Below are 17,629 nucleotides of genomic sequence, written 5' to 3'. Positions count from 1 at the left end.
CAGTGGTGAGTATAAACATACTATATATAGTAGGCCCTGCTCATGAGCTTTATCAGTTTTTGTCCAATCGAGTTTATTGTTCCTACTTAAATGTGAAGTAGACTGTCATGTACGCTGACCAATCTAGGAGGGTCCAACGACTTTTGGTTTCATCTTCATTTGATGGCCACTAACTCCGCTTACTGCATCGATGCCATGTCGACCCTATGCTTTTTAGATATACATATTTGTGTGTCCGTTGCATTTCTACTGTCAGTGGCGATTATATGAATCCAAGAAAAATAAGTAAAGCCATAATCACCAAAAGAACAAAAGCCAATATGATCAGTGACCTTTTACATTTTTATTGACCGAAGAACACAAAAATCGGCTCAAAATAAATGAAGCTCTAGTAGCACATACGTAGTGTACCTTGTATGATTTATCCAAATGACTCGTACAGACCTCCATTACGTTTATTCTTGAAAATAACATTTAAAAGAATTTTAAATCAGGATAATATAAATTAAAATTAAAATTAAATTGAAATAGTTACTTGTTTAAACTTATGGACAATCTTGTCGAGTCCTATCCTAGTATTGTGACTAAGAAGAAGAGAAACCTAACATCAAATGAATCGAAGATCAAAAATTGGATGAATCAGTCATCAATTAAAGCCCTAAATTGGTTTTCTTCAGTGCAGGGGACTGGCTGTTTGAATCCAAGGAAAGTATTCTCTCTGTCTGTTCCCCCCATTTCACTTTCAAGCATTTAATTTAAAAATAAATAAGAAACATACATATGTTTGGTATTGAGTAGTACATAAAAATATAACAATTATTTGTACAAATCAACAAGCATAAAGTATATACCATTATGCACAGTTTAAAATGAATAGTAACTATTCCTTACAAAACCAATCTAACAATTGTATATATATATATAAATATAATGTTTATAAAGTTACGTCAGGTAAATAATAAAATAAAAATTCAACAGCCATATTTTTTACATCTAAATTAAAATAAAAAGTAAAAAATATAATATCCTAGATGAGAAAAAGATAGTCGTGAATTCGTGATGGGTTGAAAACAACTATTTAGAGAAAAATACAATTTTCATCTTTTTAAATATTAAAATAATGAGTGAATCCTACATGAAAATGAGTTTCACTGTTATTTTATTTTTATTTTGTACTTGTCTTTCTTTGTTGCTAAAGTTTGCTAGTTTTTTTTCTGAATATAATTTGACCTTTCAAAAGATATATATTTGTGTACTAAATTTAAACGTGCTAAGAATTTAATTATTAGTATAACCAAAATTTAATAGTTGTATTAAAGTTGATAACTATAAATTATAAGACAATTATCATGCATTAGATACAAGACAACCTATATTAATAAATTTAACCAATGAAATCGCATCACGCCACATGATCTTGAAAACATCAACTAATGTCCAATTATTCATTAGATCGTTCAAACAACTCAACTATTTTTTTTTTAAATAAAATAAATTTTCATTTAACACAAACCAAACTACATCTGGATAATGGGTAAATTTTAAACAAACATCAATTTTTTATTTATTCTTAAATGAAAAATAATTTTGAAGGTAATTACTTGAATTTGCATTTAACTTGAGCGTCATTTTATATACATAGACGATAAATAATTATTGTAGATTAAGATTTCCATGTGGATAAATGTATGAAAATAAAATAAAATAAAATAAAATAAAATAAAATAAAATATTAGCTTAGCTGTAGCCGTAAATAACAAAACAAAACAAAACAAACCCCTGAATAAAAGCAATAAAAAAACAAAAAAAACCAATCTGAAGAACGTGGCTGCTGATAATATAGAGAGAGAGCGAGATCGTGTTGTGAGCTGGCCAGATATTACTGTTACTGACTGGGTGAGTGGTGCAATAATAATAATAATAATCAGAGATGACGACGGAGTATGGTGGTGGTGGTGGTTGTTGTCCTCCGATGGATCTGTTCCGGTCAGAGCCTATGCAGTTGGTTCAAGTCATCATTCCCATCGAATCCGCTCGGTTGACCGCCTCTTACCTCGGAGACATCGGTCTCATTCAATTCAAAGACGTACTCTTCAATTCGTTTCTATTTCCACTTAATTAATTACTCAGATCATCAATCATGCTTGCTATATGATGTAATTCTAGTGTTTTCTTCAGATTTCATTTCTAGGGTTTTAGTGATTTTGGTAGTTCATACTTTGTTTTAGGTTATAAGCAATTGATTTGAACTACTTGAATTAATAAACTTAGTTTCTTATGGGATATTATACACTTGATTAAAACATAATATGCTTCATGTTTATTCCACTTGCAAATTAATAAGAGCTTTTTATGGTGTGCTATTACCCTTTTAGTGTGTGTATTTCTAGTGGATCCTGGTTTATTGGTGAACATTATTAACCTTATTGTTGTTTTTTCTCTGTTATTAACTTATTATGTGATTTGGTTTCTAGTGAAGATCTAATATTGATTTTATGGATCTTTACAGCTGAATGCAGAGAAAAGCCCTTTCCAGAGGACATATGCCGGTCAGGTGAGTGAGATTTTTTATAGAGTTTATACTTGTTTCAAACTATAGATGATCTGGCAAAATCATAAGATTTGAAATTGGCATACTTTAATCTGAGTTTTGATAATAGCCATACGTGTTAATATACCAAAATTGGGTGGAGGGACTTTTTCGGGTTCGCAACTTTAATATACCAAAATATGATGGATTTTTTTTATGCAAAGTAAGAAAGTGTGTTGGCTTTGAATGGTATAAGCAAGCCTTATTAGTGTAGCACATTTTGAACAATCCACATAAATTGTAATTCACTGGACTTGGATTTCATAAATGTACTTCATAAAGTAAACGTGTATATGTAATTTATATAGATAATTTTGCTATATTACTGAATGCATCATGTCACTTAATTTCTTGTGCATTGTAGATTTTTGTCACACTTAAAGAAGTGCTTGCATATACAAGCACCTGAATGTCATATTTTGTTACTAAAAAATGGTAAAAATATATGAAAACTCTACTGCTATCTGTTCCATATGTGTGAAATTCCTTTCTGAAGTGGTAAAGTATGGTGATATGCTACTTCAACATCAACTGGAGACTTAGTAGAAGATTAGTTATATTTCCTAGTTATCATAACATATAAATTTAGATAATACAATTTTGTACCTCCATTACTTCTTGAGACTTTTTTTAAGCGGGATTGTGATTTAAGTTGCTTCTATTGTGAAGATTAAAAGATGCGCAGAGTTGGCACGAAAGTTGCGTTTCTTCAAAGATCAAATGTCAAAGGCAGATATCAAATCATCAGCAAAATCTGAGGCCAAAGCTGAACTTAATCTGGATGAACTGGAGGCATGTACAATTTTTTATACGTATACAATGTGCATTAATTTGAACCATGCTTTTGAAACTAATCCTTTCTTGTTCGTTGTAATATTTTAGGTAAAGCTTGGAGATCTTGAAGCCGAGCTTACTGAAGTCAACGCAAATAATGAAAAGTTGCAGCGTGGCTATAATGAACTTGTAGAATATAAGCTTGTTCTGCAAAAGGTATATCAAGTGCTATAAATAAGTTTGCCTGTTATTTCTTTGTATATATTTTCAAATTTAAACTGTTCTATAGGCTGGTGAGTTTTTTAAAGAGGCTCAGAGCAGGGCTACAGCTCAACAAACAGAAGCTTCATCACAACAGGCTGCTGAAGAATCTTTGGAAACTCCTCTATTGAAGGATCAGGTAGATTGCTATGTAGTTAATCTTTCATTTTCACAATTCAGTGTAGATTTTAGAAGGTTCTAAAGTCATTGATTTTGTTTGATGTTTTTGTGTAGGAGCCAACAGCTGACCAAGGGAAACAAGTGAAATTAGGGTTTCTAACTGGCCTTGTGCCCAAAGGAAGGTCCATGGCTTTTGAAAGAATATTATTCCGTGCTACAAGGGGAAATGTGTTTCTGAGGCAATCTTCTGTGGATGAAGCTGTTATTGATCCTAATTCAGGAGAAAAGGTAAAATACATATATTGTTTACTAAAGGAAATATTTCAGTAAAATGTGAATTTTATATACTTATTAAAATACAACTACTGTTGTTCAGGTTGAGAAGAATGTTTTTGTGGTTTTCTTTTCTGGAGAAAGAGCAAAGAGCAAAATTCTCAAGATATGTGAAGCGTTTGGAGCAAACCGTTACCCTTATGCTGAAGATTTGGGCAAACAAGCCCAGATGATAATTGAGGTGCTCAACATCCTTCTTTAGTTTTTGATCATGACGTATATTTATCGGGCCTTGATAAAGACACTGATTTTGTAAACTGTCACTCTCCAGGTATCTGGAAGGCTCTCTGAGCTGAAAACAACAATTGATGCTGGACTTTTGCACCGTGCAAGTTTGTTGGAAACTATAGGGAAACAATACGAACAGTGGAGTGAGCTGGTACATCTCTTAAGAATTCCTGTTACAATTTTCACGCAGATACACACATATGCGTGTTTATATATAGATATGTATACATGAATCTATTTTTATATAGATAACTGAACCTCATGTTTCCCTTTCAAGGTCCGGAAGGAAAAATCAATCTATCACACGCTTAACATGCTTAGCATTGATGTGACAAAGAAATGTCTTGTGGCTGAAGGCTGGAGTCCCGTATTTGCCACCCAACAGGTGTGATGTTCATGCTCTTCCTCATATGCATCTTATTTAGGGTTCATGTTTTGATGATATTATTTCATATTGCAGCATGGATTAATTATATCTAGCTCCACCATAACTTAATAAACCTTGTTTTGCAGATTCAAGATGCATTGCAGCTGGCGACAGTTGACTCAAAGTCTCAAGTTGGTGCCATTTTCCAAGTTTTGCACACAAAAGAGTTGCCTCCAACCTATTTCAGGACAAATAAGTTCACTGAGTCATTTCAAACAATTGTTGATGCATACGGGTAAGCATTATTCTGTACTTCATCGCATGCCTTATTCATGATATACAATGAGTCTAGTCTATGTGAATGTTATATGTGTTTTACATTCCATACCAATAAGCATCTAATTACTTTGTACTCTTCTTGCAGTGTTGCTAAATACCAAGAAGCAAATCCTGGAGTATATACTGTTGTCACGTTCCCGTTCCTGTTTGCGGTTATGTTTGGTGATTGGGGACATGGCATATGCATCCTACTGGCAACTTTGTTTTTAATATTCAGGGAGAAGAAATACTCAAGTCAGGTAATTAATGTGACCAGTTTAATTAATGTGATCATTTTTTAGCAAGTGGAGACTGATGGTATCTATGCATTTTCATGAATACAGAAGCTTGGAGACATAATGGAAATGACTTTTGGTGGTCGATATGTTATATTATTGATGGCCCTCTTTTCCATCTACACTGGTTTCATATATAACGAGTTTTTTTCTGTTCCTTTTGCGTTATTCAGTCCTTCAGCATACGCCTGTCGTGATGCTGCATGCAGGTAGTTTATCACCCCCCCCCCCCCCCCGCCCCTTTGCCATGCACTCATGCACATGGGTTCTGTATCTTCATAACTTTATGCTTTTGTGCAGTGAGGCTACCACCATAGGCTTGATAAAGGTGCGTGATACATATCCATTCGGTGTGGATCCCGCATGGCATGGGAGTAGAAGTGAATTGCCGTTTCTCAACTCTTTAAAGATGAAAATGTCGATTCTTATCGGGGTAGTACAAATGAACCTTGGAATAATACTCAGCTTTTTTAATGCTCTCTACTTTAAGAATCCCGTTAATGTCTGGTAAGTTTGATGAAATCTTAGATTTGTTTGTTATTTAACTTTACTGATAATATTTTCTTTTTTTGCAAATTTTGCAAATTCCAGGTTTCAGTTTATTCCCCAGATGATCTTTTTGAATGGCCTATTTGGATATCTTTCCCTTCTTATTATTGTAAAGTGGGTCACCGGTTCACAAGCTGATTTATATCATGTAATGATATACATGTTTCTTAGCCCAACTGATGATCTTGGTGAAAATCAGCTTTTTGCAAACCAGAAGACGGTTCAGGTTTGATTCTTCTAGCAACAATAATTTTCATCTTGGATAAAAAAATGTTTTATAATAAACATGACACGAATCATTTCGTTTACCAGCTTGTGCTACTACTGTTAGCTCTAATTGCTGTTCCATGGATGCTGCTACCTAAGCCTTTCATTCTAAAGGCACAACATAACAGGGTATGCTATTTTTTCCATCATGCAAACACACAGTTATATGTTTTAAGATTGTATTATCATAATATCGTGTTGTTTTTAATTTGTGCGTTGTTTTTTATGGCTTTTTAGAGACATCAAGGTCAGTCTTACATACCTCTTGAAGAGACAGAAGAATCTTTACAGGTGGAGGCAGGTCATGATTCACATGATCATGAAGAATTTGAGTTCAGTGAAGTATTTGTTCATCAACTTATTCATACAATAGAATTTGTACTTGGGGCAGTGTCGAATACCGCTTCATACCTTCGTTTATGGGCACTCAGGTATATATTATTGTTACAACTCTCATCTTTCTCTTGAAACAAAATATTATAGTTTGCATCTTTAAACCCATAATATTAGATTATTAATAATGTTGGGTAAAGTTTCATCTTTATTTCTTGCTTATTCAGAAAGTTGGGTGTTCATCCACCACCATATTAATTTGTAAGAAATTCAGCAGATTCCATGTTTTTGGAACCTAAAGATTAGGAATTATAAGCTTTATGTTCATAGTTTGGATGTTAAAAAGTAGTATGGTGTTGAGTAACAATATTATAATGGCACAAGAAAATCTTAAATGTACAAATTGGCCATCAAGAATAGTTTGACCAGCAGTTGACTTTGACTTAATATGACCAGCTATTGACTTTGAATTAGTATGACTAGCAATTGACTCTTGACTACGGTATCACTGTAAAACCGATATTGCACTTCTCTTTCAGTTTGGCGCATTCAGAGTTGTCAACTGTGTTCTATGAGAAGGTTCTTCTTCTTGCTTGGGGGTAAGTTTCTTAAAAATAATCAAAATTTTTTATTTTTCTTTTTGAAAATATAATTATTAAATCAAACTTTAAAAACACGTATTCCTTAATTGTTGGGACTTGTGTTGAATGTGAACAGGTACAATAATGTAATTATTCTTGTTATTGGCGTAATCGTTTTCATCTTTGCGACGGTTGGAGTGTTGTTAGTGATGGAAACCTTAAGTGCATTTTTACATGCGTTAAGGCTTCACTGGGTGGAGTTCCAAAACAAGTTCTATGAAGGAGACGGGTACAAATTTGCACCCTTCTCGTTTGCATTACTGAGCGATGAAGACGAATGAGGCAATCAGCAGTCATGCTGGTTCTGCATATTTGCATGTGTGATTTTATTTTTTTTGCCCATTCAGTTTGGATAATATTTAAGTTGGAAAGGACTTCATAATTATTGAGCATTGGTTCCCTACATAAAAAGCATTCTAGTGAAAGCATGCATGTGCCTTTTGTGCTATAACTATTTGTATCCATGGGTTTTCGGTAATAATGATGTGTTTATTTATGTAAATTTTTATCACCAGTATTATCACTTTTGTTCTATAGAAACACATGGCTTGTTTATTGTACATCCATAAATTTTTCTTACTAAAAACACTTTTAACTCATGAAATCCTGCTAGCTTTTGCAAACAAAGCGCTTAAAATTTGTCGTAATGATACCTGGGAACATGAAACATTCAGGACGATAATTCATGTATGTGGTTAATTATAAATACTAGACGGGTGCCCGCGCGATGCAGCGGGTGTTTGACCCTATTAATCACGTAACAAATATGAGTAGGGGTGTTAATCGGGTCAACCCGATCGGGTTTCGGGTTAATCGGGTCGGGTTAGTCGGGTTTTCCTTAAAAAATATCAAACCCGCAACCCGACCCTATTAAGGTTCGGGTTAGTCGGGTTTGGGTTATTCGGGTTTTGGGTTTGTCGGGTCGGGTTGGTCGGGTTAACCATGTTACTTTATAATTTTAAGTTGTTTTATGTGTTTGTAGTTTCTAGGTTGCAAAATTTCTCATTCCACTTAATTTTCAATTTCTTTTACAAGTAATTATCTTATAATTTCACATATAAACCTATAAATGAACCGAACACATGAACAAAGGCGTCCGTATTCTTTCATTGAACTTTTAACGAACACGAACACTTAATCGAACAAATATTTGTGTTCATGATCATTCATTTAAAATTTAAACGAAGAATTCACGAACATAAATGAACATAATTAAACAAAGATAAATAAACATGAAGGAACATATATGTACATACATTAACGAACACAAACATACGTTAACAAACATAAATGAACGCATTTAAATAAACACAAGCAAACAAATATAAAGCATATTAGGGTGATATAATTACTAAATGCAAATAATATTCAATAATTTTCTATTAATATGTAAACGAAAATGAACGAACGTAAACAAACTTAAATGAACGATCATAAACAAACATTCACAAACATAGATGAACGAGTGAAATATGTGTTCATGCTCGTTCGTTTATTTAAATTAAATGAACACAACATAAATGAAGCATTATTGCCTTTATAGTGCTTATTTCACCTTTTAATCATTGTATATAAAGTTAAGTATCGCCACTAATCAGGTTATTCGGGTTAACCCGAAACCCGACTTTTTCCCAAACATGAACCCGAAACCCAACCCTATATTAACAATTCGAGTTGACCCGAATAAACCGATTAATACTTTTTGACCAGATTTAACCTGGCCCAAATTTGCTTATTCGGGTTCGGGTCGGTCGGGTTAATCGGGTTCATGTATTTTGGACACCCCTAAATATGAGTGTTTATGGTTCTGTTAAAACTTTGAAATCCTTTAAACCGGTCATTGGTTTGGCTTATTTTTTCTTTTTCTTTTTTACTTTCGGTCTGTTGGTCGGTTTCAAATATTTCAAAACGTAGTGAACGATTGGTTCGCGGTTTATACTGGCAACCGACCATATCACCAGACCAGATTGTAAATGTTAAATGCATTTTAATCTTTTTTATTATTAATTATTAGATATGTTTAACTATATATATTAGATATAGTTAAAATGTAATTGAACATAAATCTTTTTATTACAAATAACTTGGCTATACAACTAAATTAACCTAACCTAATTGCACTATGATTCTTTTTGTGATATTTGTTGTTATCATTTCACGTCCTAGATCTTCCATTAGTATTTACCATTTATGTGGCTAAAATTATCATTCTTTATATATGATCCTCTCAAGTATCATATTATGTTAGTGTTTAGTTATAATTGATTATACATTTAAATTAATAATAATTTTAAACTAAATTTATTATTAAAGTTAAAACTGTGAAACCAAACTGGAACCAAGCCGTTGGTAACGATTTGGTTTCAACTTTCTATGGTTGAGTTTGGTTTTGGACGACAAAAAATTAATATTAACGGTTGAGCTCACAAGTTTAACTTAAAATCATCAAAACCGACACTAAACACCCATACGTAACATATTAATTTATTTAAATTGAAAAAAATTATAACAATATCATATTCAGATTAAAGAGAATAAAATGCTCGTTTTTATGATGTAATTTTTTTTATAAAAATGTTAACGTATGAAAAAGCTATAGTCATTAAAAATCATGGGTGAGAAGTTAGTTTAAAGTTTAAATTAAAAACATAATATGATTAAAAATGATGGACCAAACTTGTAAGTTGAATGAATTGTGTTTAAAAGACAAGTTTACCCTTAATAACACATGTACCTTATGCATTAGCAATTGCAAATCCCTTAAAATCAAGTGTCTTAATTTGCCATTGTTTAATGTATTATATATAGTATAGTATTGCTGGTATGCGGTCAATTTAAATTTCTTTTGCTAATTTGGTATGAGTATACCGTATAATATTTGATAACACCTACTTGATTAGCTTTATTTCTTAACACGAAAATTAAACCTTTTCTTGCACTTTCAAGAATTGAACCGATAACTTCACATATATGAGGTAGACGTCGTACCATTAAACCGATAGATCATGTGTACCTGCTTGATTAGCTAAAACCTGTTTCATACCCATGTAGCTGTCTCAAAACTGAATATATTATATCATCATAAAAAAATATTATAATAAATGTTATTGGCGGTGGTAAGATCCGCCAAATGCTCCGCAGGTGAATATGACCCTTTAAATGATTTGTAGAAACAAGTCCCTGCATTGTATTGTTTACTCACTTTGAGCTTTCAAGTCAAGATTTTTGGACCTTTCCTTCTACTTCAATTATTTTTTACTTAGTAAAATTAAACACCAGGGACTAAATTTGTTATTCTTTCTGGGTTTGTAGTGGAAAAAAGCTACAAAACATATTATAACAAAGAGAAGTTGATGGCTTAGAAGCATAAGGTGTTTATTTGCATAAAAATGTTGTGGGTTTAAGTATTACCACTTTTGTTTGCTAATTCTTTTGTTTAATATTATAAATATAAAAAAGAAATTTTTTTTATATTTTATTGCCCTGGACTTGTGCTTTGTTTTTTCGAATTATATAAAGATTTCATTCCTAGAATTACTTATTCGTTGAGAAAATAACCCACGGGAAGGGCTGATTTGCAGATGAGGAATTAGCATACCAACTCGCTTTCATCCTTCCCGTTCATGTTCGTAGGCCTTTTTTTTAGAGGGGGGTGGGACCAAGGAGGTAATTCATGATTTTTAAATTGAATAAATTTTTGAGAAGTGAACATTAGATGGATTTTAGAGTAGATTTAGGTGTGTATTATCTGTTTAAAAAATATATCAAGAAAAAATATAGTTTCCTTTTGTCAACCTCACGAGAAATAGGTTTTTTTTTCCTTTATTTAAATTTACAATATCTCTTTAAATTTTATAATCGTGTAGAGTCTCTAAAGTAATAAAAACACCTGCAATCTACTCAATATGTTTTGATAATCAATCTACAACTTTTGTTATTATTATTATTTTTTTGACAAGATTTATAAGCGTGCTTTTACAACTTCAAAGATTATAAAAGCTTCAAACATAAACATAAGAACACCAGTGCCAAAGATCACTCCATCGGTCCAACCTCCATGCTTCTCTTTCCTCACAACTCTAATCCATATATGTCTCTCTCCGTCCACATCGATGTTCGTTGAGCTATAACCTTCGATTAAAGATGGTCTTAGGATAAATTGTTAATTTTTATTTTTCAGGTGGTTTTTATCCTACAACGAGATTAATACTTAAATAGTTAAATACCTCTACAATTATTTTAAGTGTAACAAAAACTATTATTTTTAGTAAGGCTCATAAATATAACGACTTGGATGTATGGGTCATTCCACTATATTAGTCATAAATTTTCCTTAACTAGGTGGGGTTGCCATGTTTCATGTCTGTAGATGATTGATTGAACTTAACTCTCAACCTTGCATGTAGCTTCCTTTTCTGACTTGTGTTCTAACTTTTTTGGGTTGACTTTACGACTTCAGGGAAGGACCACGTCTAGCCATAAATTAAGCCAAATTCTACTCACACACCATGTAGGCCTATCAACTTGGCTTAATTACACACCATTCAACATACGCTTCGTAAGTTTAGTATACGATCCGTTTACTGAAATATTAAATTTGACTTTTTCAAATGTCATACGCTTTGCATGCAATGTTATATGGTTCATATAACTTATAAAAACAAAAATATGAATCATCTGAAATGTGTCGAGTCGTATGAAAAATTATTGTGTAAAATTAATAAACGTCTCGTATAGAAATGATACACTTCATATAATATAACATGTGAATCGTCTAAATTGTATACTAGTCATACTCCTACTTTTGTGCAAAGTAGATAAACGAGTCGTATATGACATTCTACGAGGCGTTAGAGAACATGTGAGCGTTATACGAATCATATGCTATTTTATACATTTGTATGCCTAATTTACAACTATAAAACTAGATCTTAGCTTTAGAAAAAAACACATAATCTTCCTTTAATAAAATCTACCTTCATATATCACTTCTCGTTTTCATTTCTACTTGTTACTGTTAGGATTAGTGAAGGCCTTTGGGTCGGGTTCGTTGGTTGACAATTAGAAGACAAAAGGAGGGCGGCCCGTTTAATTACGGAGGATGGCCCATTTGGAGTTTTCCTGGTCCCTACTCTATTAAACCTAATTGTTATCTATATATACCTAGTCATGTATTGTAATCTTTGTACCGTGCTTAATAAAATACCCTAGTTGCAGCCCGTGGACGTAGGTCGCCTTGACCGAACCACGTAAAGTCTCGTGTCTCTTATTTATTGCTTTCGTTTGTGCGTGTGTGTTTGTGTTTCCGCTGCGTACCGACTCTGTTTAATACCTAACAAGTGGCATCAAAGCCGACGGTTCGTTAAACACATAGGTGCACTGAAACGGAGAACGACTTTATCTTCGGTTTATAAGGTGTTTACGTAAAATCCTTGCAAGCTTTTTACTTTTTTGGTGTTTTTTTTCCTAGGTTATTTTGATGTGTTATGTAATTCACGGGTCATACTTGGAAATTATTTATTTCCTTTTGATTGTGAGTTGAATACAAAGGAAAGGAATTTGTTCCTTTCTGTCGTGACCTCCAAGGAAAAAGGAAGCAACACATAAAACAAAATAAGGTTTATTTTGTTTTTTTTTTGGTTTGTGGTGTGTGCAAGTGTCTCACGCAAACAGAAGCCCGTTCACATATTATTACTCTCAAGCGATTAGGGTTTTTAATGTTTTTATTAAAAACCCTTGGAGCCATCGTTCGTTTTTTACCGGAATTTCGCCGCCACTATTTACAAGATACCGTGTATTAGGTCGTGTTATACGATTGTTAATCAAAGAAGAAGCAGTGTCAGCTGCTTCTTGTTGTCGGACTAGAATCGAAGGTTGGGTGTTCAAGATTCGGTCTGTTGTTCGGGTTTGCTTTGATTGGGTGGTTCGGGTATTTGTTGACAGGAATTTCGGGTTACAAGAAAGGTTTCGGGTTTTGGGTCAGAGTTTTGTTTATTGGTTTTCTCTCTATTTTCCCGTTTGTGATGTCTGAAGACGGGAAGGTTCGAATCGACACGTGACTGATTTTGCATGGTGGAAAATGCAAATAGAGGCGTTACTTGGTGAACATGTTTTGGATATGGTATTGGAGGAAAAGCCGGATAAAATGGATAAAGCCGAAGAAGCAATTTGGAACTCAAAGGACAAGAAGGCTAGAGGTAAAATTACATTGGTTTTGGCGAGGAGCGTTGCATTTAATATTATGAAGGAAACCACGGCTCGTGGTATGATGACGACTCTGTCAAATATGTATGAAAAACCGTCTGCAGCCACTAAGGTGTTCTTGATGAGAGAATTGTTTATGACAAGGATACACGAGGGAAGTTCAGTCACGGGTCACATTAATGATTTCAACTCGATCATGTCAAGGTTAGCTTCTGTGGGCATGAAGTTGGATAATGAGACTCAAGCTGTTATATTGTTATCTTCTTTGCCTGATAGTTGGTCTGGAACTGTAACGGCCATTACTAGTTCCATGGGGGCCGATGGTTTGACATTTGAGGGGGTCCGAGACATTGTATTGGGTGAAGACATTCGCCGGAAAAGCACGAGTGGCGGATCATCTTTTGGTATGTTTTATGCTGGCAGGGGAAGGGAAAAAACAGGAGCAGTGGGAGTCGGGGGAGGAGTTCGTCTAGAACCTGGAAGAATGTGAAGTCCTAGAGGTGTAATGAAGTTGGACATATTAAGAGTGATTGTCCAAACAAATTACAGGGAAAGGCTGCTGAGGTAAACACTGCTGAATTTGTTAATGAAGGCGTCAGTGATAACGAGATATTATTTTGTAGTGTTGATAGCATGGTGGACTCTTGGGTCATGGATTCCGGATCTTCGTTTCACGCTACGCACAACGGGGAGACGATGGTGAATCTGAAGGTTGGTAACTTTGGGAAGGTACGTATTGCTAATGGTGATGTTCTTAATATTACCGGCATGGGGGACGTTAATTTGGTAACTCCATTGGGAACCATTTGGAACTTGAAGAATGTTAGGGTTATTCCATCGTTGAAGAGAAGGCTTATCTCTGTTAGTCCACTGGATGAACTAGGCATGGAAGTAAAGTTCAGTGTAGGTAATTGGAAGGTAACTAAAGGTACTCTGGTTATTGCTCGTGGAAACATGTATGGTTCATTATACATGGTGGAAGTGCCTATTGAGGGAACTATGACTGTCCCTCTAAACAAAGTTGGGTTCGTTGAGTCGAATGGGCGAAATAAGCGTAACACCCTTGGCAAACACAACATCGTCCAACTCTTAGGTAAATCCCACATCGGCCGTGGACAAGAGAGATCCTTGGTTCATAAGTAAATGTCCTGCCTCTTCAATCACCAACGCGTTTTGGGCTTAGTTGGCTGTGGAGCACATGAAAACTCCACAGTTAAGTGTGCTTAGGTGGAAGTAGTACTAGGATGGGTGACATCCTGGGAAGTCTCCATCTTGGCAACCAAAAACAAATACGTGAGCTCTTCGTGGGCAGAGCGGACAATATTGGTGGTGCGAGGGGCCGGATGTTACATGTGGTATCAGATCCACTCTTGTGTCGTTCGGGATGATGGGACACGCCTCATCGAGGACGATGAGTTCAAAGGGGGGTTGTCTGTAACACCCTTGGCAAACACAACATCGTCCCACTCTTAGGTAAATCCCACATCGGCCGTGGATAAGAGAGATCCTTGGTTCATAAGTAAATGTCATGCCTCTTCAATCACCAACGCGTTTTGGGCTTAGTTGGCTGTGGAGCACATGAAAACTCCACGGTTAAGCGTGCTTAGTTGGAACTAGTATTAGGATGGGTGACCTCATGGGAAGTCTCCATCTGGGCAACCAAAAACAAATCCGTGAGCTCTTCGTGGGCAGAGCGGACAATATTGGTGGTGCGAGGGGCCGGATGTTACAAGGCTGGAGACATACCAGACGTGATCATCGGTACGTTTCCTATTAATAATGTTTAGCTAGGGTTTTGTTTGACTCGGGTGCAAATCAGAGTTTTATAGATTATAAGTTCTGTAGTCTATTAAATGAACCTCTAGTCAAATTAGATAAGCATTATGAAGTAGAAACTGCTGATGGAAATGTGAGTAGAATAACCGAAGCCTTAAATAATACCACCATTTCGTTATCCGATCACATCATTCCTGTACGATTGTTACCCATGACATTAGCAGGTTTTGATGTAGTTTTAGGTATGAATTGGTTAACATCTAATTAAGCCGTATCCTATGTGATGATAAATCCGTTGATATCCGAACGCCCAATAATAAAACATTTCAAATAACCGGTGATAAAGAAGCGGGAAAGGTCGGAATACCTCGGAATCCATGAGGTAAACACTGCTGAATTTGTTAATGAAGGCGTCAGTGATAACGAGATATTATTTTGTAGTGTTGATAGCATGGTGGACTCTTGGGTCATGGATTCCGGATCTTCGTTTCACGCTACGCACAACGGGGAGACGATGGTGAATCTGAAGGTTGGTAACTTTGGGAAGGTACGTATTGCTAATGGTGATGTTCTTAATATTACCGGCATGGGGGACGTTAATTTGGTAACTCCATTGGGAACCATTTGGAACTTGAAGAATGTTAGGGTTATTCCATCGTTGAAGAGAAGGCTTATCTCTGTTAGTCCACTGGATGAACTAGGCATGGAAGTAAAGTTCAGTGTAGGTAATTGGAAGGTAACTAAAGGTACTCTGGTTATTGCTCGTGGAAACATGTATGGTTCATTATACATGGTGGAAGTGCCTATTGAGGGAACTATGACTGTCCCTCTAAACAAAGTTGGGTTCGTTGAGTCGAATGGGCGAAATAAGCGTAACACCCTTGGCAAACACAACATCGTCCAACTCTTAGGTAAATCCCACATCGGCCGTGGACAAGAGAGATCCTTGGTTCATAAGTAAATGTCCTGCCTCTTCAATCACCAACGCGTTTTGGGCTTAGTTGGCTGTGGAGCACATGAAAACTCCACAGTTAAGCGTGCTTAGGTGGAAGTAGTACTAGGATGGGTGACATCCTGGGAAGTCTCCATCTGGGCAACCAAAAACAAATACGTGAGCTCTTCGTGGGCAGAGCGGACAATATTGGTGGTGCGAGGGGCCGGATGTTACATGTGGTATCAGATCCACTCTTGTGTCGTTCGGGATGATGGGACACGCCTCATCGAGGACGTGAGTTCAAAGGGGGGTTGTCTGTAACACCCTTGGCAAACACAACATCGTCCCACTCTTAGGTAAATCCCACATCGGCCGTGGATAAGAGAGATCCTTGGTTCATAAGTAAATGTCATGCCTCTTCAATCACCAACGCGTTTTGGGCTTAGTTGGCTGTGGAGCACATGAAAACTCCACGGTTAAGCGTGCTTAGTTGGAACTAGTATTAGGATGGGTGACCTCATGGGAAGTCTCCATCTGGGCAACCAAAAACAAATCCGTGAGCTCTTCGTGGGCAGAGCGGACAATATTGGTGGTGCGAGGGGCCGGATGTTACAAGGCTGCAGACATACCAGACGTGATCATCGGTACGTTTCCTATTAATAATGTTTAGCTAGGGTTTTGTTTGACTCGGGTGCAAATCAGAGTTTTATAGATTATAAGTTCTGTAGTCTATTAAATGAACCTCTAGTCAAATTAGATAAGCATTATGAAGTAGAAACTGCTGATGGAAATGTGAGTAGAATAACCGAAGCCTTAAATAATACCACCATTTCGTTATCCGATCACATCATTCCTGTACGATTGTTACCCATGACATTAGCAGGTTTTGATGTAGTTTTAGGTATGAATTGGTCAACATCTAATTAAGCCGTATCCTATGTGATGATAAATCCGTTGATATCCGAACGCCCAATAATAAAACATTTCAAATAACCGGTGATAAAGAAGCTGGAAAGGTCGGAATAATTTTAAGATAAAAGCAAGTAGTTGCTTAGGTAAGGGATGCCTTGCGTTCATGGCCTATGTAACCAAAGAACCCAAACCCAAGAAATTGGAAAAGGTGCCAGTTGTATCTGAATTTAAAGATGTGTTTCCTGATGAACTACCTGGAATCCCACCAGATAGGGAGGTAGAGTTTAGAATCGACCTAATACCAGGAACTTCGCCAATAGAAACAGCCCCATATAGACTAGCACCTACTGAAATGAAAGAATTAACGAAACAACTGGATAAACGGTTGGAAAATGGATTCATACGACCGTGTTCGTCACCATGGGGAGCTCCAATTCTGTTTGTAAAGAAGAAAGATGGATCGATAAGAATGTGTATAGATTACCGAGAGCTAAATAAGGTTACAATCAAGAACAAGTATCCATTGCCAAGAATCGATGATCTGTTTGATCAACTTCAAGGGGCGAGTCATTTTTCCAAAATTGACCTTAGATCAGGATAACATCAATTGAAAGTATAAGAGGAAGATATACCCAAGACAGCTTTCAGGACTAGGTACGGACATTATGAGTTCACAGTTATGCCTTTTGGACTCACTAATGCTCCGGCAGTTTTTGTAACATTCGT

The 17,629-nt window shown here is 35.6% G+C and overlaps 1 protein-coding gene across 1 annotated transcript; it reads left to right on the top strand.

Annotated features, from left to right (window-relative positions):
* The first annotated feature begins 1,891 nt into the window (after nucleotides 1-1,891).
* Nucleotides 1,892-7,579, top strand: LOC143547151 (V-type proton ATPase subunit a3-like). The gene is made up of 18 exons (XM_077038644.1): nucleotides 1,892-2,086; nucleotides 2,510-2,554; nucleotides 3,260-3,382; nucleotides 3,473-3,580; nucleotides 3,654-3,764; nucleotides 3,860-4,033; nucleotides 4,122-4,259; nucleotides 4,350-4,457; nucleotides 4,584-4,691; nucleotides 4,820-4,968; nucleotides 5,098-5,251; nucleotides 5,336-5,496; nucleotides 5,588-5,794; nucleotides 5,879-6,062; nucleotides 6,149-6,232; nucleotides 6,341-6,534; nucleotides 6,976-7,035; nucleotides 7,154-7,579. Exons 1-18 carry the CDS (start codon nucleotides 1,931-1,933, stop codon nucleotides 7,356-7,358), a joined length of 2,469 nt encoding a protein of 822 aa, XP_076894759.1. The 5' UTR covers nucleotides 1,892-1,930; the 3' UTR covers nucleotides 7,359-7,579.
* The last annotated feature ends 10,050 nt before the right edge of the window (nucleotides 7,580-17,629 follow it).

The sequence above is a fragment of the Bidens hawaiensis genome, unplaced genomic scaffold (assembly GCF_021521415.1).
Source record: "Bidens hawaiensis isolate Kalapana, Puna unplaced genomic scaffold, B.hawaiensis_p1.1 tig00014645_1, whole genome shotgun sequence".
Taxonomy (NCBI): domain Eukaryota; kingdom Viridiplantae; phylum Streptophyta; class Magnoliopsida; order Asterales; family Asteraceae; genus Bidens; species Bidens hawaiensis.
This window is presented reverse-complemented; position numbering and strand designations above follow the sequence as displayed.

Excerpts from the sequence above, each read along its gene's own strand:
- LOC143547151 (XM_077038644.1), top strand. The coding sequence starts at position 1,931 with ATGACGACGGAGTATGGTGGTGGTGGTGGTTGTTGTCCTCCGATGGAT. Across the intron at positions 5,795-5,878 it reads AAGAATCCCGTTAATGTCTG|GTTTCAGTTTATTCCCCAGA; the intron begins GTAAGTTTGATG and ends TGCAAATTCCAG. Across the intron at positions 6,233-6,340 it reads TAAAGGCACAACATAACAGG|AGACATCAAGGTCAGTCTTA; the intron begins GTATGCTATTTT and ends ATGGCTTTTTAG.